Source organism: Mustela putorius, unplaced genomic scaffold (assembly GCF_011764305.1).
Source record: "Mustela putorius furo isolate JIRA1106 unplaced genomic scaffold, ASM1176430v1.1 tig00003836_pilon_pilon_pilon, whole genome shotgun sequence".
Lineage (NCBI taxonomy): Eukaryota > Metazoa > Chordata > Mammalia > Carnivora > Mustelidae > Mustela > Mustela putorius.
Window position 1 is genome coordinate 28470403 of NW_025421989.1, and position 23930 is coordinate 28494332.

At 35.4% G+C, this 23930-nt stretch overlaps 1 protein-coding gene across 3 annotated transcripts in view; it reads right to left on the reverse strand.

Annotated features, from left to right (window-relative positions):
• Nucleotides 1-21841, reverse strand: part of DMD (dystrophin) — a 2119021-nt gene extending 2097180 nt beyond the window's left edge. For all 3 annotated transcript variants that reach the window (XM_045089435.1, XM_045089434.1, XM_045089436.1), the window contains exon 1: nucleotides 21606-21841. In XM_045089435.1, the coding sequence (XP_044945370.1) occupies nucleotides 21606-21636 (31 nt within the window). In that variant the 5' untranslated portion in view covers nucleotides 21637-21841. The remainder of the gene's footprint in view (nucleotides 1-21605) is intronic.
• Between the last annotated feature and the right edge of the window lie 2089 nt (nucleotides 21842-23930).

Genomic DNA, 23930 nt, shown 5'->3' on the forward strand with positions numbered 1-23930 from the left:
AAACTATATTGGCCCAAGTCAGAAGCTAGGGAGTCAACAACTGGCATGCTTTACTCTGTGACCCTTTTCTCTTTCCTCACTACCTAGTCACATTTCATTACTACGTTTACCAATTATATATCTAAATATCTTGATTGTATTCCATCATTTCCATTACTAATACACTAGTAAGGCTTGTATTTGGGATATAACCACAACCTTCTTACACCTGCCTATACAGCTGGGGCTCTCAACACCATTTTAAAAGCTCCCCACGTGGCTTTAACTGCATCCCAGAACCATGCTCTAAGTCAGAGATTCCCAGTGTTTGGTCCTTGGACCAGGGACATAAGCATGACATTGGGAACTTGTAAGGATACAAATTATTGGTCCCTACCTCAGATCTACTGACTATGGAGCCCAGCAATCTGTATTCTGATTATCATCAGGTAATTGGTATGGAAGCTCAAAATTAGCTACTGATTCCCACACATCTCTCCAATTCACAATCCATCAAAATGGTGTCAAAGTCTTCTCTAAATAATAAGGACTATAACATAAGTATTACACAGTACTAATTCAGTAACTTTGTTATTAAAGCAGTAACTTTGAGTCACTGCTCAAAGTTACTCACTGGCTTCTTAACTCCTTAGCATAGCCTGAAATTTCTTGGTGTGCTCTTCATGATAGGAGTCCAACTTTTATTTTGGCCATACCATAATCATTGGATTTACCATCTAATACCCATTTTTTATGATTTTATTTATTTATTTGACAGACAGAGATCACAAGTAGGCAGAGAGGCAGGCAGAGAGAGGAAGGGAAGCAGGCTCCCCGCTGAGCAGAGAGCCCAACTCGGCTCTCAATCCCAGGACCCTGAGATCATGATCTGAGCTGAAGGCAGAGGCTTTAACCCACTGAGCCACCCAGGTGCCCCTCTAATACCCATTTAATTTCCTAAATACACTAAAATTACACACACTACATCTTTGCACATGCCATTCCCCCTGTCTTAAATGTCTTTTTTTACTCCTCTATCTGGCACAATGTCTTCTCATGCTAAGCCTCAGCCTAATTCATCATTCCTTTTTGAAAGTCTTCTTGGATATCTTTGTAGACTGAGGTATTTCTGCCTATGTGTTGCTATGCTGCCATTGGAACTGTGTAAACTTACATCGTAGCAACCTCTTCATTTTATGGGATGTGTCATTTTCTTTTTTGTGGGGCAGAAACTATGTTTGCTACACCTTTTCATTTATTTTTAATTTTTTAAAAGTCAGCTCTATGCTTGAACTTGGGGCTTAAACTCATGACCCCAAAAGCAATAGTCACCTGCTCTACCAACTAAGCCAGCCAGGCTCCCCTTCTTCACCTTTTTAACTATAACATTTACTGTAATACCTGAAATTTAAGATGTGTTTTGAAAGAGTAAATGGGTGAGGATTCCCCTAAATGCTTTGGATAACATTATTAGCTCCTATGGTGTATCTCTTCTAAACAGAGAGTTTGACCAGGAAGCATACACAACATCACAGTCTTAGTGAACCAACAACACAGTGCATTGTTTCTTCATGGGAAATCTCTTATACTGCCATAGTACTTTACAAGTTCCAAGAGTTTTCACACATACTATCAGTCACCTAGAAAAGAGGTCTGAATCTTCCCCTTTGAAAATTTCATGATACACAAAAACTCCTAAATAACACATTTTATTACTTTATTTCCCACATTGTCTAAGCTACTACTATGTATAAACACTAGGAATTTGTTTTGTTTTGTTGTTTAATTTCATTATGTTATGTTAGTCACCATACAGTACATCATTAATTTTTGATGTAGTGTTCTATGATCCATTGTTTGTGTATAACACCTAGTGCTCCAAGCAATACAAGCTTTCCTTAATAAATGGTGCTTGGAAAATTGGACAACTACATAGAGAAGAATGAAACTCAACCACTCACCTACACCATACACAAAGATAAACTCTAAACGGATGAAAGACCTCAATGTGAGGCAGGAATCCATCAAAATCCTAGAGGAGAACATAGGCAGTAACCTCTTTGACATTGGCCACAGCAACTTCTTTCAAGACATGTCTCCAAAGGCAAGGGAAACAAAAGTGAAAATGAGCTTTTGGGACTTCATCAAGATAAAAAGCTTCTGCACGGTAAAGGAAACATTTGCCGACAAAACAGAAAGCCTGTGGAACAGGAGAAGATATTTGCAGATGACACTACAGATAAAGGGCTGGAATCCAAGATCTATGCAAAACTTCTCAAACTCAACACATGCAAAAAACAAATAATCAAGGAATCTAGCTGATTATACTGCTTAGAGCTAGCCACTTCTCTTCCCACCATACACACAAAAAACAAACAAGGATGACATCAGATTTCAGCCATGCTATTTAGTCACCATTTATTAAGCATCAGTCATGAGAGGCTTTGCTTAGCACATGTGTATACAAATAACAGTAGTTGCTGTGTACATAAACTCATAGCCTACTGGGAGAGGCATTCCTATAAACAAGTGGATTCAAGGCAAAACTTAAGCACAATAGAAGAAAAGCAGTGACAAACCTCTCAGAATTAAGAGAAAATATGCCACACCACTCTGCCTTTATGTAAAGAAGGCTTTGTTTTTCAACAAAATACCCCTATTGGAACTAGCATGAAAGATGTCATTTTACCTTCTTTGGCCTTTATTCACATTTCGTTTAAGGAACATTTTTTTTTAAGATTTTATTTATTTGTCATAGAGAGAAATCACAAGTAGGCAGAGAGGCAGGCGGGGGGAGGAGAAGCAGGCTCCCTGCTGAGCAGACAGCCTGATGCGGGGCTCCATCCCAGGATCCTGAGATCACGACCTGAGCCGAAGGTAGGGGCTTAACCCACTGAGCCACCCAGGTGCCCCCATTTAAGGAACATTCTTGATCCTCAAAGCATAGCAGACATGTTTTTATTCTATGAGCAAATTTATTAGCTAAGGATGTGAAAGCATTCACATTCATTCTAATTAACATTAAATGACACTCTCTCAATGAATAAGATGTCAAAAATCATGCTAATAATTGCAGTCAATGAAATGAATGCTCTGCTCTTGGGCTGCATGAATATTTGCACTCATCAATTGACAACTAATATGAAGAAATGCACACCAAACTCAGGATAAAGGAAGTGATAGACCTATAAAGGATTATTTCTTACAAAAGTCTAGTAATAAGTAGCAATGTACTTTGAACTCGCTGAAGATCTTGGCCCTGGAATTAGACATACAGGTTTTGTAATTAACTGATAATTTTGTTTTATGTATTGAACTTATTGAATTCTGAAATTTCTCAAGTTTTCAAATTTGGGCTAGAGAGGAAATATGCCCTAATGCTTTAAAGATGTTCTGTTTAAATGCCAGTTTATATAGCAATAGCCTGTGCTTACTTTAAAATTATTTCTTTGTCAAAGATTTATTTACTTATTCATTTGAGAAAGAGAGTGAGAGAAAATCTTAAGCAGACTCCATGCTCAGTGTGGAGCCTGATGCAGAGGTCAACACATGGATCAATCCCAGGACCCTGAGATGACCACCTGAGCCAAAATCAAGAGTCAGACTCTTAACCGACTGCACCATCCAGGTGCCCCACTTTAAAATTGTTTCTACGAAACAGTCTTCATCTTTTTAAAGGGAATAATTCAAAGGGATGTTAAAAATATATCCACTAACAAAAAGCAATTCACATCTATGAAGTTACCTGTTTTAGGTGGATAATACCATTATCTTACTACTCACATATTGGACCCTTGTGTTTTTCTTTTCTTATAATATACAGAGACATATACATATGCATATGCACACACCATGAAAGCTAGGTTCCTTCTTAAACTAAAAAAAAAACCAACTCTCCAAATGACTCCAAATGAATTCTGACTGGAGAATTGAGAGTCAGATATTCTTTCTTTCTATATGCAGACTCAGCATTCCCTTTTATACCCATGGAAATTTACATTTGGAAGAATTCTGAAGTTGACATATGATTATATCAGATATGTAAGTATTTGAATATATGTATCAATTGACTATGTTATTTGCTAAAAGATATGCTACATTCAGAGTATATGTATACAATTCTAACGGTTTTCTGCAATTGGAAAAAATACATGGTATATTAATCAATCAGTATCTTTTATGGACTTGTATTATAAAAGGTATGCTTTCATTAATTGTAAGTACTGAAGATTCCAATAGGGAATTTGTATCTAGGTAGTACATTTTAATGTAAACAATTAAAACACACATGTAAAATGGAGACACCTTATATACCTGGCCTGCAGGCTGAATCAACAGTCTATTTCATTTTTAGAACTCTGCATGTATATGTGCATAATTATATTTTCAAAACTTATCTGAGATTTTTTTCTAACACTATATTCTTTCTAAGGTATTAGATGTCATTATCAAATGGTTTAGATGAAAAGAACTACACAAATATGGGTAATTGATTACTTTTTCTATCACTTTTGGATATGAATTAATTCAGTTCACATTTATTGAGCTTATTCCTAGCATATAATAATATTCTAAGGTCACTGACCATATAATACATGATTTGCTATATCCAGAAAGAGGTCATCTAGAAGTAGAGGTAATATAATAAACCAAAGTATAATGCAAATAATATGGACTCAGTTACCACATTTATAAAGTAGGAATGGTAATACATTATTTCACCAAAAATTTTATAAGAATTAAGTTATTTATTTATAAGAAATGTTTTGATCATTATCACTTATTAAAAAATATAATGGATATATGCAAATTAATTGTTCAGTGGTAGAACCTGACTTCTAGATGCATGGATTAAGATCCAACTATCCTCCATTTCTCATTCATACCCCAAATTTTCAGTTTTCACAATTGTACATTTTGCAATGTGATACCCAGGCAGAAGGATGACTGTAAGTTTAATTTAGGTAAAATATATTATTTTTTAAAAATCATATTATTCAAGGCCTGGATTGTTTTCTGGTTGGGTAGTTCTTTACTTCTGCATTATAACGGTAAAAAATCAGCCAAATTGGGGCACCTGGATGGCTCAGTGGGTTAAGGCTCTGCCTTCGGCTCATGTCATGATCTCAGGGTCATGGGATCAAGCCCAGCATCGGGCTCTCTGTTCAGCAGGGAGCCTGCTTCCCCCTCTCACTCTGCCTGCCTCTCTGCCTACTTGTGACCTCTCTCTCTCTGTCAAATAAATATATAAAACCTTTTTAAAAAGGAATTATTTTTTTAAATGGCCAAATATTCTATTTTAGTTGAAGACAATACAATAATATATGCTTTCACTAAGAAAAAATTAATCATAGAGCTATTATCATATACTGTCATGGATAAAATGAGTCTGTATCATATCTTTTTCTTGGTTAAAGCTTTCCAAGTCAGAAGAGACCATGAAGATTCCCATAAATACCTTTTACATATAAATAATAACTCAAAGATAAAATATTAAAGGAAAAATTATTACATTAGTTTTTCAGAAACTCAATTTCATTTTGAAATTGGGTCAGATGGCCCACTACTTCAGTAAGTCACTATCATCACTCCAGCTAGTTTGTGTCCTAAAACACCTGAAACACCTGGGTGTACCAGACCTATGGATTTCTGTAATGCACAAATAGTATGTTAACATAATGCACAAAATACAGTTCATATTTACTTGCCAATAAAACACTTAGAAACATTATTTTTAATGCAAAATACTCCACTTAATAAATATGGGTAGGCTGTTATATTGACCTAGAAGAAACTATTTTTGTTTTAAGGTACCCTCCAATTCCATATGTCTGAGTCATTCAATAGACATCTGTCACCCTGAGTTTGGGCACATAGTTACCCAGCAACTAACTTTCTTTTTATAAATTAGCTCCAATCCAGATTAAAACAGATGAAAGATTTCCAGTCAATGTGGCCAGACCTCAGGGTGGAAAATGAGCTCAGGAAGGCAGCTATCTGAAACTGAATCCTCCCTGGAATGGACATTCCGTTCTAAGTCCCCTTCAGGGAAACTCCAACAATAACTCAAGCAGAAGCAAACAGTTGTCTTCCAGGTAGTCCAAGCCAACTGCGCTCTTTCTTAGCAATCTGTCCTCAGACACCCAGCCAGAGACTTAAAACTCTTCTACCCACATCAAAGAACAGCAGAACCAGCATGCACATAGTGTACGAACAGAAGCGATTCACCTAATTTCTATCTTCCTTGAATCTATCTCGCTTGGTAGTAATTCAACAACTCCAAAAAGATCTCAGCTTTGTAGTCCCTCAAAGGAATCCCCACAAGTCAGGCTTCTTTTTTTTTTTTTTTTTAATTTTTTATTTTTTATAAACATATATTTTTATCCCCAGGGGTACAGGGTCAGGCTTCTTTTTTAACTATGAGTTTCTTTCAAGACTAAGAAAAGAATTGGGAAAACCCAAAATACTACTGATTACAGGAATGATCTAAATAAAGCAACAGACATTTCAGACTGAGGTTTATAACTTTTACAATTCATTGAGCCCTCAGGAAAAAAATAATATACTAAGAATTATCCTACTCTTTTTTTTATTAGTAATAGTGTGTGTGTGTGTGTGTGTGCACATGCGTGTGTCTGAATATAATAATACACACCAGAATTCACTATTACACATGAGCCCTTTTCAGCCTGGACACCTGAGTTCCAAAAATATAATGATTTCATGACTAAATAACAGTTAGACTATTGCTGCAATATTTAATCATTCATATATGGGCCTAGAAACAATTAGGCACAAGTAACCCATACATAACAGACAAAAACTCTCCTCTTAAGGAGCAAGGGAATGAATCAGAAGCAACCTGACATTGACATCAGAGGATATAATTACTTTTGAAAAATTATCTACAGTGAGTTTTCATTAAGAACACAGAATAGGGGCACCTGGGTGGCTCAGTGGGTTAAGCCTCTGCCTTTGGCTCAGGTCATGATCCCAGGGTTCTGGGATTGAGCCCCGCATCAGGCTCTCTGCTCAACAGGGATCCTGCTTCCTCCTCTCTCTCTGCCTGCTTCTCTGCCTACTTGTGATCTCCCTCTGTCAAATAAATAAATAAAATCTTAAAAAAAAAATAGAACACAGAACAGAGATACGTATCCCACCCAGGGTAGTCCGGAATGCTTTTTAATGATGTTCTATAAACAAATACTAGAATAATGGATATAAATTGTTAGTACAAGATACAAGGTGATAGTGATTTTGTTTTTGTTTGTTTGTTTGGTTGGCTTTTTATTTTTTTAAAAAAAGATTTTATGTATTTGACAGAGGGAGACCCAGTGAGAGAGGGAACACAGGCAGGGAGAGTGGGAGTGTGAGACGGAGAAGCAGGCTTTCTGCTGAGCAGGGAGCTTGATGTGGAGCTCGAACCCAGGACCCTGGAATCATGACCTGAGCTGAAGACAGACGCTTAATGACTGAGCCACCCAGGTGCCCCTGATAGTGGTTTTTGTAAGAACATTCTAGGAAGTGGGAATTAGTCATAGGCATGCAATTACATGACTTATTTGTGGAACCACAATTTTTATGACTAGAGAGAAGTCTACGTGGAGGACAACAGCAGATAAAAAAGTGAGGGACATACTGTAAAAGGTCCTGTGTGCTGGGGCCTTGGATTTTACACTGTAGCTAGAGGATTCTCTATAGGATGTTAAGATACAGACACAAGATCCTAGATTAATGTTTTAGAAACATAACTGGGATAACAATGAGAAGGATGGATCTGTTTAAGACTAGATTAAAGCAGGGAGATCTCAGACACACACACACACACACACACACACAGACATGCACGTGCATGCACACATACTATCAGAGATCATCTCTTGATCTGTGCATTTGTTTATACAACTTGTCACTTCTTTGGAGGTTAAATGTAAATTAGCTATTCATTAATATTAATAGTTAAAATAATACAAAGTACAAAAACTGTCAACTTTGTGGATACTTTGCCAATGACCAGGAAACGTTCCTTTCTAATGCCTACAATAAGCAACATTGCAAAGCAACATTAATATTCCTATTTTTTTCTTGAAGACAATCAATATTAAATACACTCAGCTCAGCACCAGGCACTCAATAAATAGTTAAATACAGGCTTGTCCATGATTAATTAGCTTGATAGGTAGACTCAGGTTGAAAACTCAAGTAGTCTCTGGTCTTGTCCAGTTACCATGCCTGTGGACCAGCACAATCTCTAAAATGCCAGCCCTTCTCATGCAGGCTTTTTGGTCATAAACAACCTGAAACACAATACCTCACAAGGTAGGACATTTAGAACAAAGCTTAAATCACTATGACATTTTGTTCAATAAGTGATGCATGTTCCTCTATAACAGAAATGGATTGCATTCTAGTGGGTTAGCATTAAACCATTCTTTGTACCCTAAGTAGTGGATTTATTAATTTGCAAGACTTATCTGTTGATTAGATCTTGTGATGACACACTGGCCTTCAGGATACTGAGGGCTTGTTAAAGGTTTAATGTTGTATTAAATTTTTTTTCTTTTTGCAGTAAACATGGAGTCATAGGAACCTGCAAAGAAATATGCAGGGATGTCTTGTGCAACCTTCACCATACCTACTACAATGTTGACACCTTGGATAACTATAGTACAAGGTCACAATTGGCAAATTAGCCATATAATCCACAGAGTTTCTTCAAATTTTTACCAGTTATACATAAACTCACTTGTGTCCTTCTGTCAGTATTTGTCTGCATGTGTGTTTGTGTGTGTAGTTATGTGCATTGTTATCAAGAATAGTCTTGCACAACAAATGCGACCATCAAGATACAGAATAGGTCCATTACCACAGGCTCTCTTCTGGCACCCCTACATTGAGTGACCCCCATTCCTAACCTGTTGCAACTAACAATCTGTTTTTTGGTCTTCATAATTTTGTTATTTCAATAATGCTATTATTTTCAATAATAATGAAAGGAATAACACAGTATGTAATCTTGGAGTTTTTTTTTTTTTATTTTTTTCAAGCATGGTGCCCTTGAGATTCATGAGAGTTTTTGTATTATCAATAGGTCATTTCTTTGTATGGATGAGTAGTACTCCACAATATGGATGTGTCATTTGTTACACATCCATCCATTGGTGGATATGTGAGTTGTGTCCAATTTCTAACTATTACAAAAAAAAATGCTGGTGTAAACATTCATGTACAAGTTTTGTTGTGAACATCAGTTTTCTTTTTCTGGGATAAATGCCCAAGAGTAGAATTGCTGGGTGATACAGTGATTACATGTTTAGTTTTAGAAACCAAGCTATTTTTCTAGAATGGCTGTATCACTTTACATTCCCACCAGCATTGTATGGGAGATCCAGTTTCTCTGCATCCTTTTGGGCTTTGGCCCAATTATTCTTTTTTTTATTCCCAATTATTCTTGATAAAAATTGTATAACGCGCCTAGCATTATGGTTTGATATACATAGTGAAGTATGTATATCAGTGATAACTCCTGTCAAGCTAATTAACATACCATCTTCTCGCATAGTTATCTTTTTTGTGATGAAAGCAGCTGAAATTTATTCCCATAGCAAATTTCCAGTATTCAATACAGTATTATTAACAATAGTCACCATGGTGTACATCAGATGTCTATACTTATTCATCTTCTATGACTGCAACTTTGTACTCTTTGACCAACATTTCCCCATTTTCTCCATCTCTCCAGCCATGGTAGCTACCCTTTTACTCTCTGCTTCTATGCATTCAATTTTTTGATATTCCACATATAAGTGAGAACATGCATTTTTTTCTTTCTGTGTTTCACTGATAGTTGTCTTTTTCTTACAAAATGGGAAAGCTATTGTTTACAATATATTTTTATAGAGTATAATCTTTTTTCACTGCCAAATTCTTTTGCCCTTTCACAGAAAAAACTATTTACATGTGCTTTGAGTCCTCTTACCTTTCTATACTCTAGGACAAATTACTTAATGGTTGTCACTTTTTCTCATTTTTTCGACACCAAAAAATGGTGTCACTTTTTCTCTAATACATTTTTTTCAAAGATTTTATTTTCTTTTTTCCTTTTTTCAAAGATTTTATTAATTTACTTGACAGAAAGAGAGAGAGGGAGCACAAGTAGGGGGAACGGCAGAAGGAGAGGGAAAAGCAGTCTCCCCACTGAGCAGGGAGCCCAATGAAGGGCTCAGGTGCTCCATCCCTGGACCCTGAAATGATGACATAAGCCGAAGGCAGACACTTAACCTACTGAGCCCCCCAGGTATTCCTCTCTCATCCATCTTAAAAATGAAATAATTATTTCTTCTTCATACCCAAATATACATTGCAAGCTCTTCTAGGTTACAAAGAAAATGGATCTCTTCTTCAAGAGATAAATTGGTGGAGATAAGAAAAAAGAGTAAATGAGTGATTTTTCCAGGATATCCACAAATAGCAAGTTGAAAGAGGGAGGGAAGGCACCAACTGTAAGAAACAGAAAAAAAAAAAAAAAAGGAATAGACTAGAGCAGAATCAAGAAAGAATATCATGATGTGAAGGAAGCATTTAACACTGACAAGTGCCATTGGGAGTTACCGAGATAGATGCAGGAAAGAAAATATTTGGGTTGAAAATAGTAAAACAAAACAAAACCAAGAATCAAAAGACTACAGTAAAAATGGAGTATGGATAATAAGAGAAGAGAATAAAACCCAATGACAGAAAGAGCAAATCTTCATTAATTATTTATATACATTGAGCTTCAACCAGAACTAAAGTGCTTTTGTTGTCCTATAAAATGCAATCAAATTATCATCATTATTATTATTTTAAAAGATTTTCCTTATTTATTTGACAGAGAGAGATAACAAGGGGAACACATGTAGAGACAGTGGAAGAGGGAGAAGCAGGCTACCTGCTGAGCAAGGAGCTTAACGTGGGTCTCGATCCCAGGACCCTGAGATCATGACCTGAGCTGAAGGCAGACACTTACTGACTGAGTCACATAGGCACCCTAAATTATCATTATTATTACAACATGTTCTTATATGTAAATGGTTGTAATTATAGCATGCAACAAAATATTATACACATTATTAAAAAATACTTATGTGCTTGGTTCTGGAAAAACAGTAGTGAGCAAAACTAAATGAGATACTTATATTCATGGAACTTACCATGTACTCTGAGTGATAAGCATTGATTAGTAACACCCCCGCCACACACACACATGTCATTCATATATATATGGAATCAATACAGTGCTATATGTTATGGTAGGCTATTATATGATAGTGGCATTTTATCTGCTCAAGGGAATTATGACACCTTTCCACCAGCAGTGACTTATAAGTGGAAAGGGGTGTCAGTTAGGTCAAAAAAAAAAAAGGGTGAAGAAGGTTCTGGACAAAGAGAAAACCATGTGCAAAAGCCCTACAGCAGGAAGAAGTGAGGCCTATTCAAGGAACAGAAAGAAACCCAGAAAACCGGTAAGGCAGGGGCAGGATCACAGATGTGATGGGAGAGTTAGACAGTGTCTACATCTTGTTCTATTTTGTTTTGCTTTCCTAGCAATGAGCAGAAGCTACTAAAGTGATTGAATGTGCACTGATATTGTCAAACTTAGGTGACTGGATGAATTTTAGAGAATAAATGAAAAGGAATGGGGAAGTGCTGTGAAGTGTGTAAACCTGGTGATTCACAGACCTGTACCCCTGGGGATAAAAATATATGTTTATAAAAAATTAAAAAATTATATTAAAAAAAAAAAGAGGCAATGCAAAACACCAGAATGGCTACTGCTGTTGTATTCCTAGGGAGATAAAGCTATTTGAGCTAGGCTAATGGTAGAAGAGATGAAAAGAAGTGGATCAAAAGATACTAGGGAGATAAAACCCAAATAATTAATGGTTTAGACACAAGTGGTTGAGAGGTAAGTGTTTCAAGGATATAATAGGTTTCAAGAGCTTGTGAAACTAGAATGGTGGCACCATTCACTGATAAAGGGAACAATGAGAGAAGATCAGGTTTCATGGACAAAGGACAAGTTTTGTTTGGGGCACTTAGAGCAGAGGTGACTTTGTCACATATAAATGGAGATGCCAACCAGGCAGTTGAAATTGCAGTTCTGGAATTTACTAGAGAAATCTGAGCTGGAGGTATAATTTGGTTAGTTATCTCCACATGTGTGTTAGTAAGTCATGGGCATGGGTGCAATGACCAAGGAAGAGCCCTGAGAAATCTTAATATTTAAATGTTGAGTACAAACAATTAGCTTATAAAGTAGATCAAACAGAAATACCCAAAGAAATGGGAACAAAATCAGGAGAGTACAATGCACAGAGCTCAAGGACACACAATTTTAAAAAGGGAGAAAATGGTTAATGTTGGTACTGCTAAGAGTTCGAGAAAGTAGATGGAAATTTTCTCAATTGGTTTTAGTGACATAACATACTCTACTTCATATGAACTATGTTGAGTGAAGTTTGATTTAAGAAAAATAACAAAATCATAAAATTTTAAGGAAAAATATTAATCTAGTCCAGCTAATTAATATAAAGAATAGAAAGTTACTATTTTTGTTTTTCTGTGTTTATCATACTTTGATAGTATGATAGACTCATTTATTCCATTTTCATAAGAAAATTATCGAAAGATCCCACTAACAACAGTTACCTCTAATGTTTAATATTAAAATTAAATGACGGATAGCTCTTTAAGAAATAAATAAAATATTAAACCACAACTGTTTCTTACACTTGGGAAGTGACATTGGAATATATTTTTTTTCCTTTTCCCAACTGTGTTGTAGTGTTTATGTTTTCTGAATGGAAGCAGTATTTTCAGGTTTGTTTTAATAGTATTTATTGATTTTATAAATACTAGTCAAGCTGAACATTTTTGTACACAAACCATTTAATTTCTAGACTGTGCGTGTGTGTGTGTGTGAGAGAGAGAGAGGAAGAAAGGGAGAGAGAGAAATCTATTCATGCTAGTGATACTTCATAGTGCTATGCACATACAAAGTACTGTCAATAACTATTCATGTCGGATAGATTAATGTCTCATTAATCCTTGTCTATGCATCACCACCCCTTCTACTTATTCTCTAATTCACATTTCCATAACCTATACTCTAAGGCCTATTTATAGAGGCAGATACTTTGATGAAAACCTCCATAATCACATCAGCCATAAGTAGCCATTTATGGCTGATTTTTACCATGCTCTGTAAATCTCTTGACATATTATAGTAGTTGTATTTATATGCATGTGTTTTAGTGTGTGTGTGTGTGTACCTATGGAGTTATAATCTCAAAGAAGTCAGACAGAACACAGCAGGTGTTTGCTAATGTTTGGCTATAAGCAAGTAAAAACCTAATAGTAAAAAAGTTGCACAATACCATATTAATATTCCATCTAGTCTTACTTCCCCCGAAAGCTAACTGATAAGTACATTACACTCATCCATGACTAAATTTCAATTACTCAAGTGCTTTCTACTGCTTCAGTACAATTCTAGTTTTATTTAAACTGAACTGTCAATGTTTTCTAAGTATTTTTACCATTTTTCCAGATTTAAGAATAATCAATTTCACTAATGGTTCTCAAGAAATTTTAGACATTTCTCCAATAAGCATCTATATTAAATAAAATAGCATTAAATAAAGTGCAAACTTACCTTGTCATATCTATGCAATTCTGTATTCACTAAAGGATGATTTTTCATATTGCTTAACAACTCTGACTGAGCAATTGAAATTCAGACTATGATAAATGTTTTACACTGAAGTCTCATTTCATTATACAGCAGTCAGTTGAAATGGGGTTTCCGAAGAAGGTATTTTTAGGAAGTGCAGAGTACAGGAAAAAGCTGAATACATTACACAATTTAAATATTTATTGAGGATTTTCTACTAAGGCAACATTTTGGTGATATCTCACAGAAATAGCAATATGGGAAAGGAAATTAGGGGTAAATAGATGACAGAGACTGTGGAAACCAAGACACCTGGTGTTGCAAGTGTGATCCTCATTCATAAAGTCATTAAATGGGAGATTGAAAGAAACCCCTCTTTACTGAAATATTACTTGCTTTAGGATTTTTTTAATTTTTTATTTTTTTTATAAACATGTATTTTTATCCCCAGGGGTACAGGTCTGTGAATCGCCAGGTTTACACACTTCACAGCACTCACCAAAGCACATACCCTCCCCAATGTCCATAACCCCACCCCCCCTTCTCCCAACCTCCCTCCCCCCAGCAACCCTCAGTTTGTTTTGTAAGATTAAGAGTCACTTATGGTTTGTCTCCCTCCCAATCCCATCTTGTTTCATTGATTCTTCTCCTACCCACTTAAGCCCCCATGTTGCATCACCACTTCCTCATATCAGGGTTATCATTCTACTTAGATGTTTCTATAATTTCTTGGCATGTTCTTGTTTTCCATATGGAATTCCTGACCTCCTTTTCACACTCCATGATCTTTCTAGTTGGTCTCATCCAAACTCGATGGCTCACATCTCATTCTCTTCCACCCAATTCTATGGACCACGGAAAATACCACATCCATTAACACCAATTCCTATTTACTCCAACTCATAACTAAATCTTGAATAAATTCCCTTGTTCCAACTTCAGTATCAGCATTCTAGTCAATACCACCTTCTGCCCCTGGAGAAGCTATCAGAGTGATAATCCTTCCTCTACTCTTTATATCTCCTAATTTCTTCACAAAACAGAATGATATTAAGGAAAAAAAATCCATAAGTATGTTCATATCACTGGCCTACCTGAGACTCTAAAAGGCTGTCTATTGATTTTACTATGAAGAAAAAATCATTCCCATGGCCTCTGAGGCTCTTAGTTACTAAGTTAGTTACTTAGTTACTAAGTTAGTTACTTAGTTACTTAGCCCCACAGCAGTCCCAAACTTTCTCTGACTTACTATACTCAAGGAAAATTCACTTTCTTTTAGTTCTTTTTTCATACCAAGTTCTATCTGCACACATGTTGTTTCCTCTGAATGTAAACATTTTTCCTCTCTCTTTCTCCCTCTGACCACTGTTCCCCAATTCCATTCTTTTTTGTGTTACTTTGAATGTAATTTTCCTAGGGATCTCTCCCCAACTTCTAATATTAGTCTAGGTCTCACTATTATGCATTCTTATAAAAATGTATGCTTTATTCTCCATCCCTTACCTCAAATGAGATTTAAATAGTGTGTGACTATTACATATGTATATTATATGTATAATATATATATATATATAATATATATATATATTCTATCCTTAATTCTAATCTCTAAGTTTGCTTGTTTATTTTTTTTAAAGATTTTATTTATTTATTTGATAGAGAGAAATCACAAGTAGACGGAGAGGCAGGCAGAGAGAGAGAGGGAAGCAGGCTCCCTGCCAAGCAGAGAGCCCGATGCGGGACTCGATCCCAGGACCCTGAGATCATGACCTGAGCCGAAGGCAGCGGCTTAACCCACTGAGCCACCCAGGCGCCCCAGTTTGCTTGTTTAGAATCTTATCTCCAGAGACTAGTACAGTACCTGGCATGGAGTAGGCACTCAATATATATATTAGTTGCATCAATGAGTGAATAGCAAACTGTTCCTTCTTTAAACAGTGGTCACCGAAACCCAATACAATACAAACTTGACAGAGTCACTGCTTTTGATATTTTTAGTTCTGGACTTCTTTTGAGAGCAACTCTATTTCCAGACATTTAAAGTAAAACACTGCAAAATCCACAGGCTTGAGCCAACTGAACTCTGTGATAACACTTGGTACTCTCTGACATAGCCCATTAGAGATGGGGTGTGTACACCTAATCCAAAGGAATCCTCTAGCTCTTCAGCAGCTGTTCACATGGCTCCTGACCTGCCCTTCAGGCTCTACTAAATCAGGATTCCCCAGCTGTCTGAGCTTCCAGTAAGCTCTTTTAGTTAACCAGCTACAAGCCAACATTGCTTCTATCTGGTTGCAGTCTGTAGAGTCAGATTTTCCTTTTTCCTTCCAAGTTATTTCCCAATATACGGGAGCCATTGGGATTCACAGATAATTTTATTGGTTCCTTAGCCATTTTTACAACATATTTATAATCCTGCCCTCCTTGAGCATCAGTAGAAAAAGAAATAACTCAACCTGCCTTTGGTGAAAATACGTGTGCAGTTCTGATTCTGTGATTTTTATCTTTCACATTTCTTTAGTTTGACATCACACGGTTTCCAAAGCTAAAATCCCTACTCCTAAGAGTGTGCCGACTCCCATGCCCTTTAACTCAGCACTTAGCTCAGGCTAAGGTAGTACTGCTGCTGTAATCTGATAAAGGAGCAGACAAGTTGTGTGCAAATAAAGATGGATGCCAAGAATGAGCAAAAAGCCACTGATGTTTATGCCCTTTTATAGTCCTGATTCAATGACAGTCTTAGCCAGAAATGGAGCAGGAGAGGGACAGCAATTTAAAACAAACAAAGCAAAAACCAAGGAAAGGGTGAAAACACTGAAAGGCCAACTCCTTTATTTGCCCATAATTGGACATAAGATTGGACTATTATAATGCTAATTGTGATCAATTAATACTGGTTTTTCTAAAACATCAATTGTTTCATAGTGGTGGCGATAAAGTACATTTAAAAGTTGAAGTAAACTAGCCAAATACTCTACATTATGTTGGCCTATGTAAATTCCTTGCTTGTCACAATGCCCATGAATGAGTTGAATATTTATTAAATATAAGCTAAAAGCATGATAATTCAAACATCTATTTTCTTCAAATATCTGTTTTTCTCAGGTTTCTTTAAAATCATGTTAACCCTGTTTAAATAAAAAATAAAAAATTATATTAAAAAAAATAAAATCCATTTAAATGTCAACATTCTGACTTTCTTACACAGATAAGCATTGGCTTTCATGATGCACTTTAACATTCCTCCTATTCATTACAATAACAAGATTTTATACTAAAATAAATAAAATAATAGACTAAAATAAGTAAAAATAGAAGCAAAGCTCTTCCTCATATTCTTGCACTTGAACTGTAACATAAGACTAAATCTTTTTAACTGACTTTACTGTGCTTCAGATTTTGAAAGTGACATGTAAAACCAATTTTCCAACATCTTTTCTTTAAAATTATATGGAATTATATTATTTCCCCAAAATTATATGGAATTAAAATATTGAATTAAGAGTTCTGGAAGACTCATTTACAAACAACAAAAACAACAGCAGCATCAACTTTTTTCCAGCAAAGAAATGACAGTTCCATTCCAGTTAAAGGATAATTGTCTATTCGCTCCACCTTCCATTACTGAAGAATGGCATGCATAATGACAAAGTCAAAGTGAGGCACTGAGGCAGAAGGCAAAAGATAATAAAGAGGACAGGGAGGAAATTGATTTCCAAACTGAATCCAGACTGCTAGGAACACTTTTTTCTCAGGGTTTAATATCATTACATACACTATGCAAAATCCCTCCAGGAACCATAATACCCTGAGAAAATTGCCCTGTTGGTTCTTTCATCTATTAAAATTCCCAGATGTTTTGAATACATGATATCAGAATAACATCAGATGGAGCAAAGTGTTGAATAGACATTGTTTTTTTTAAATGGCAGCCTCAGTGGAGGGCTTGAGCTGTGCCAGAGGGAGTACTGCCTTTTGCTTTTGTTAATGGGCATGTGGCAGAGTTTGTGTAGTCTTCAGATTGGGACTCTTTTAAGCATGAGCAAGTAAGGCCATTTTCCTCTCTTCATTCTCATTCTGCCTGCTGCCTGTAAGAACTGTGGCTGAGAAATTTAAGATACCCGTGAACGTCGGAGCCAAGGTTTTTGCAGCACCCCCCCTCGTCTGCCCCACATTCAGGGAAGTCATCTTGAATAGAGAAAGAGAAAGACATGTTGTCCCTGAGAGTTATTGTTTCTGAGTCTCTGGAGGAGATCTCTGCTTTAAAAAAAAGTACATGCAAAATTATATTATGCTGTAATATATGGGGAAAATAAGCTTTTAATACTACAGATTTTAGAAAAAAATGTAAACCAAATCATTTTAGTTGTTACTCCTCAAATTATAGTTTGCATAAGGAGTGATTCACAATGAGAAGGGTCTCTGTCCCCTTCCAGACAGGAGATGAGAATCTCTAAGAGACACATTCACTTTTAATATTAACTAGGGGGAGCTTGAAATTTTACAAAGATAAAGATCTGAAGAAAAATTCCACACATGACATCCATAGACAAACTCTCTTCAAATTGGCAAAATAATATACTACATAACATTGCCAACTGACCTTTCATATCTATATGTAAACTAAATTCAAACTCCAAATCCGTGTTATGAATATTATTCTGTCAATATTGTATAGAGTGAAACCCCAAGAAGTTTAACTAACAGATGTTTTTAAATGAGAAAAAAGGTGAAGACTGTAAGATTGTGTTTTGAAGCTCAGTCTGCTGCACAGAGCATACTCCCTAAAGACAAACATTTTCATGCAACTTTGCAATGGAACTTGGTTGTATTAAAAAAAAAAAAAGTCTCTACATTTCCTATACTGCAGCCCATGACCCTCCCAACAAAATTTTCCAAGTGCCTTGATAACAAAACGCAAATCTCCTAGGACAATAGCGGAACTTTCTGAGAAAAAAAACTAATGCCTCCTTCTGAATCCAATCAAAACCTGAATGTGCTATATAAAAATAAACCAAGGTCATCATTATTCTTCTCATTGTGATTTGGCTTGCCTTCAAATTACATACCCTGTATATCTGAAATAGCTGTACCGCCTCCATTAACTGAGTTTGACATCATTTTAATCAATGTATCTTTTTAGAATGAAAGGCAGAAATGTCAAATTCCTACCGTTATACATTCTTTTAACTCTCTAATCTGCATTAAATAAAAGCCTGTCTTTGAGAAATAGTGTATGCTTAAAGAAATATAACTAGCATCAATTTCATCTTAAAATGTAACTGGGAAAAGATTCAACAACAATGCATCCCTTCATCTGGAGGTGATTTCCCATGAAATAATTTTTAACGTTTAGGACTTTTAATTAAAGTTTAAGCCTTGAGGCCCATCACTTACACTGGTTCCTCCCAAGTCCCTACCTTATTGTCAGTTCATGATTTTGTATTATTTTTCCTAAAAGACTCCCCTCCCTCAAATTGTATAATCTCAAGGCCCGTAAAACCTTGGTCTGCTCCTTCCTTCATGGTTTCTTATGTTTTGTTAGACAGAGGACATACATTAGTCTTATTTGTCAATTTCTTTAAAAATGATTTACATCTAAAACAAAATGGAAAACATGAATGGAAAATTATCTTCAAAGAAAGGTTAATTTCCAATGAATTTTCAATGGCTGTGTGACTTAAATGTCTTCATGCTTTTATTTAAGCAGATATACTCACATCAAACTACCATGGTTCCTATATTTGCAGGGGAAGAAAGAATACTTTAATAAAAAATATGATAAATCATTTTTAATAAGTTAAGGGAATATTATGTACAGTAGAAGGTGGAAGGGGAAGGAAGCTTTTTTCTGGTGATAAAGCCATGATGGAAGATAATAAAACAGAATTTTTAAAAACCCTGACTTTTCCAAGACAACAAAGATTTAAATCTCTTTTATTAAACCACACAAGTGGTTAATAACTTGACAATTTGTTTCTCATGTAACAAATGACTTGGACTACAAGGATTTCAAATGAATACTTCAGAACCGAAGAGGAAGCTGTGTTAATATCTCTGTCCAAATTACAAATTTCTATCTCAGTACTGTCTAGCTGGAGTAGCGTCAATTAACACATTTTTTTTTCCTTAAATAACATAAATTTGCACAAACCACTTGGTAATCCTAAGTTTACAATAACTACTACATGACATTCTCTATTGCATTTTCCATACTGTTTTGCCACGTAAGAGATACAGAAAACTTCTTTTTCAATTAAAAAATATATTATCCACTTAGATCAGCAATCTCTTTTTCAGAGTTAAGATGCCCTTAGAAGATGCTCTTAGAAGACTCTGGAAATGAAATCATTCTAAATGATGATTTTATTAGACCTTAAGATAATTTTTATCATTTAAAAAATTCCAATGAAATGTATATTTGCAATGAATTATTTGAGTGACTCTTTACAATGCAATATTTGAGCAATTTTAAAAGTAAACAATATTTATGTTTACACAGGGATCTTCTGGCAACTACTTTCATTAAAAACCACCCACATGTACTCTTACATTTTTCAAACTAAGCAATTAAAAATATCTCATAACAATGGATCAATCAATATGTGTGCATTGCAAATAGTATATGCTGTTGTACTTTTGTAACATTAGTAAATGGGAAGGTTTTTCAACCAGAAAGCGATTCTGATGCTCACCAAATAAATTTATAAAATAAGGAAATGTCATTAAAAACATTTTAATACAAAATCTGGTAGCATCTAATGTGAATCAGTGAGTGCACAATGTTCATTTTTTTTGGCACAGAGGCCAAAGTTGTGCTGTGACCTTTTTACCAGAAGTTTTGAAGAATTACTTATTTGGACAGACTTATTTTCTTCATTGTTAAATATAGGCATCACCATCCTATCTGTTTCAGAATGGTATAATCCACCAGTCAAAGGCAGGATGAGGAGGGCAAGGTAATCCCCTCTCTCAATCTCTTTGGGACACACTGTACTACTCATATATTATGTTTATGTATTATTTTTACTATTGTGCCAGAGTCAGTTTCTAAATTTTTCTTTAGTCACCATGACTTTCTTAAAATAAACAAAATAGATACACTTTATAGAAAAGCCAAATGAAAAAACTTTACTGAAAAGCTAGGTCATCCTAGACATGGAACAACATGGTAAGCTTGCTATGAAATGATCAGAAGTCTCTCATGCTTATATGTTGTGCTCTCAACAAAAGCGTCTGGTCACTTGCCAGCAGAGAGCATATCACTATTTGTAAGACTTTTCATGATATTCTACAGAAAAGAATACTCAAAATACTAAATATAATATGAGAAAGGGATTTTTAAATTAAATATTTATCATCCTTTTCTCTGCCTCCATTTACCCATCACAATTCCTTTTGTTTTTTTAAATTTTTTTCCCCTGAGATGTGCCAGAGACAATTTTTTTAACCTTGAGGTCTCCACACATCATTCCACTACTGCAATTAGTTCATTGAAAATAAATAGCAGGTCACTGCCCCACATGCAACCATTACTGAACAGAAGATCAAATAATCAAGATAATAACTCAGATGCACAAATAACTTCACAGCAATTAAAACAGTTTGTTACAAATACTCCAGGCCAGTTATGCATATTCTATTACTTCAGTGGTTTCTTAAAAGAGAAAGAGCTGCTTGATTATATTTGTGAAGAAAAAACTTTAAACTCTACCTCATTTCTACTGAAAAGTTCTCCCAGTGAGAAACATGTACACCTGCACACATATATGTATACAGGAAATATAAGATAACATATATTCTTATTCAAAAACTACTATAATAATTTAAAATCAATCTGCCTAATCAGTGAACTTGCCACAAAGTAAAATGTAAGCCATGGTAAAAATATTTTTAGTGACTTTGTACTTACAACAGTCCTCTACTTCTTCCCACCAAAGCATTTGGGGAAAAAAAGTGTATATCAAGGCAGCAAAAAAAGTCTTGTTAAATTTTCTCCCAACTTTAGTGCTCCAATAGGTTTAGAAACTTCAGCAGCCTTTTAAAAAAGAACACTTCAGTTTTTCCTATTCGTTTTTCTCTGAAGCTAATTGCCTCCAAGATCTGAGTCCTGTAAGGGGAAAGTGAGTGATCCCAACACTGAGTGAGTCAACATAGTAACTGATGCCAGGATTCTGTAGAGGCCCCTGGATATTTCAAATTCCAGGACCTGCGCAGAAGCAAGTGACCCGCCTTTTCTCTCAACTTGGTTTCCCATAATAGGACTGCCCATGGCCACTACATATAAGGTTGTGTTCCCAGCATGGCAAGCCCTGTGAAGTCAAATAATGTTCAACTGTGTTCTGATTAATATCCAAGCCATAACAGAACAGTGGACATAGTACTTGCTCTCACAGGCTTCTAAACATAAAAACTCTTCAGTATACAAAACAACAGTACTTTCTGTAATTATGCATGCACATTTCTAAAATAACAGCAGAAAATCTTCATCCAGAATAGACTTTGAAATGCCTTTCCTTTTTTTACCTTCTCAACACTAAAAATTTCACTCTACTGAACAAAAAGAACGCCCAGAATAATCTGCACTTGTTCTGTATCCACTGTCTACCAAACTTAATTTCTACCGTGGGGATCTTATCAAAAGTCAAGTATTGATGATGCCAAGAGTCTGATTAAGAAAAGCAACAGCAGAATGAAGCAGCTGAGCTCTGAAGGCAGAATGTGTATAGCTCTCAGGGGACAAGGCTTCTGCTAAAATAAAGAGTACTCTTATAATTGAACGAAGAAATCTTCCTAAAATGCTAAATTTCCATGGCACCTTATGAGAAAACTATACTAACGAATCACTCTTTCTTTGATTTCTTTGGTGGCAATTATTAAAATACCATTCTCTTGGACATTAAGTTAATTATTAATTACTTAATGGCTCTCAAAAGACATTTTCTGCTATAAGTGAACACACTTGTAATATGGTATTTGGCACGTTTGAAAACCATTCTTTGCCAATAGGAAGCTTCTTTAACTTATTTTTAACACAGCAGATGAGCCCAATATTTGTAAGAAACATTGGTTAAACTTTTTAGAAGGATTATTCTTTTTGCAATAATAATCTGTGCTAAAATTATTTAAGTGCTTTTATAATACCATTTGTTGAAGTGACAGACTCATTTTTCTATGTCAAGCATTCAACTGCTTGGCACAGAAATAAATTGTAGATAAAAATAGAAAAAAAACCCGGCATACTGAATCAGAGCATGATGTTTACCTTAATCATTATGCATTTCATATTTTAGAATACCATTATCATAATATCACCATTCTCCCCAACAAAATATATATGAAATAAAGCATTAAGCTTAATTTGTAGATAATTGTATTTAAATTACTATTATTCAAAACAGATTTAAAATATTCTCCGTAGGTCATTTCATTTCCTCTTCTTAGAGTGGTCATCTAAGTATGTGTAGAAGCAATAATTTCACAAAACAAAATTAAAAAATGGTTTTTGATCAACATGGATCCACTTGAATAGTCTTCATGTTAATATGTGTTTTCCTGTGCTCATGGGTGTAATATCACCCTGGATTTAAGTTCCTTTACACCTGTACTGTGAGTTTTCTATAGATATAAAGTCACATTTAAGCCAAGGCATATGCACAGCTCATCAGTGATTTGTAAAATGCTGTCTGTGAAGCATCAGCAACACACTGGAAATTTTTGGAAAAGACCTGAAAAATAAGAAATTCTGGGAGTAGGACCTAGTGCTCTATGTTTTACAGGTGACTCTAATACACAGCCAGTTTTGAAAAACTATGAAGTGTATGTGTCTAAAAACAACCGTGACTTCCAATATACCAAAATCTGATCTGGTTCATACCAAGTGCACCGAAAACAGGTAGATTTGAAGGTTCTCAGGTACATCTTGATGGTCTCTTAGCCTTAGCCAACAATCCGAATTTACTGGGCCCTGTAATAAATTCTACATCAATGTGGAACATTCCCCTTAAGGTTTTAAAATCTAGGCTAGAAGAAATATTTAACTTGAAAAAGTGAAAAGTACATAAAATAAAATTTAGCCCAAGTGGTGCTGGGAAAACTGGACAGCTATATGTAGAAGAATGAAACTCGACCATTCTCTTACACCGTACACAAAGATAAACTCGACAAGGATAAAAGACCTCAATGTGAGGCAGCAATCTATCAGAATCCTAGAGGAGAACATAGGCAGCAACCTCTT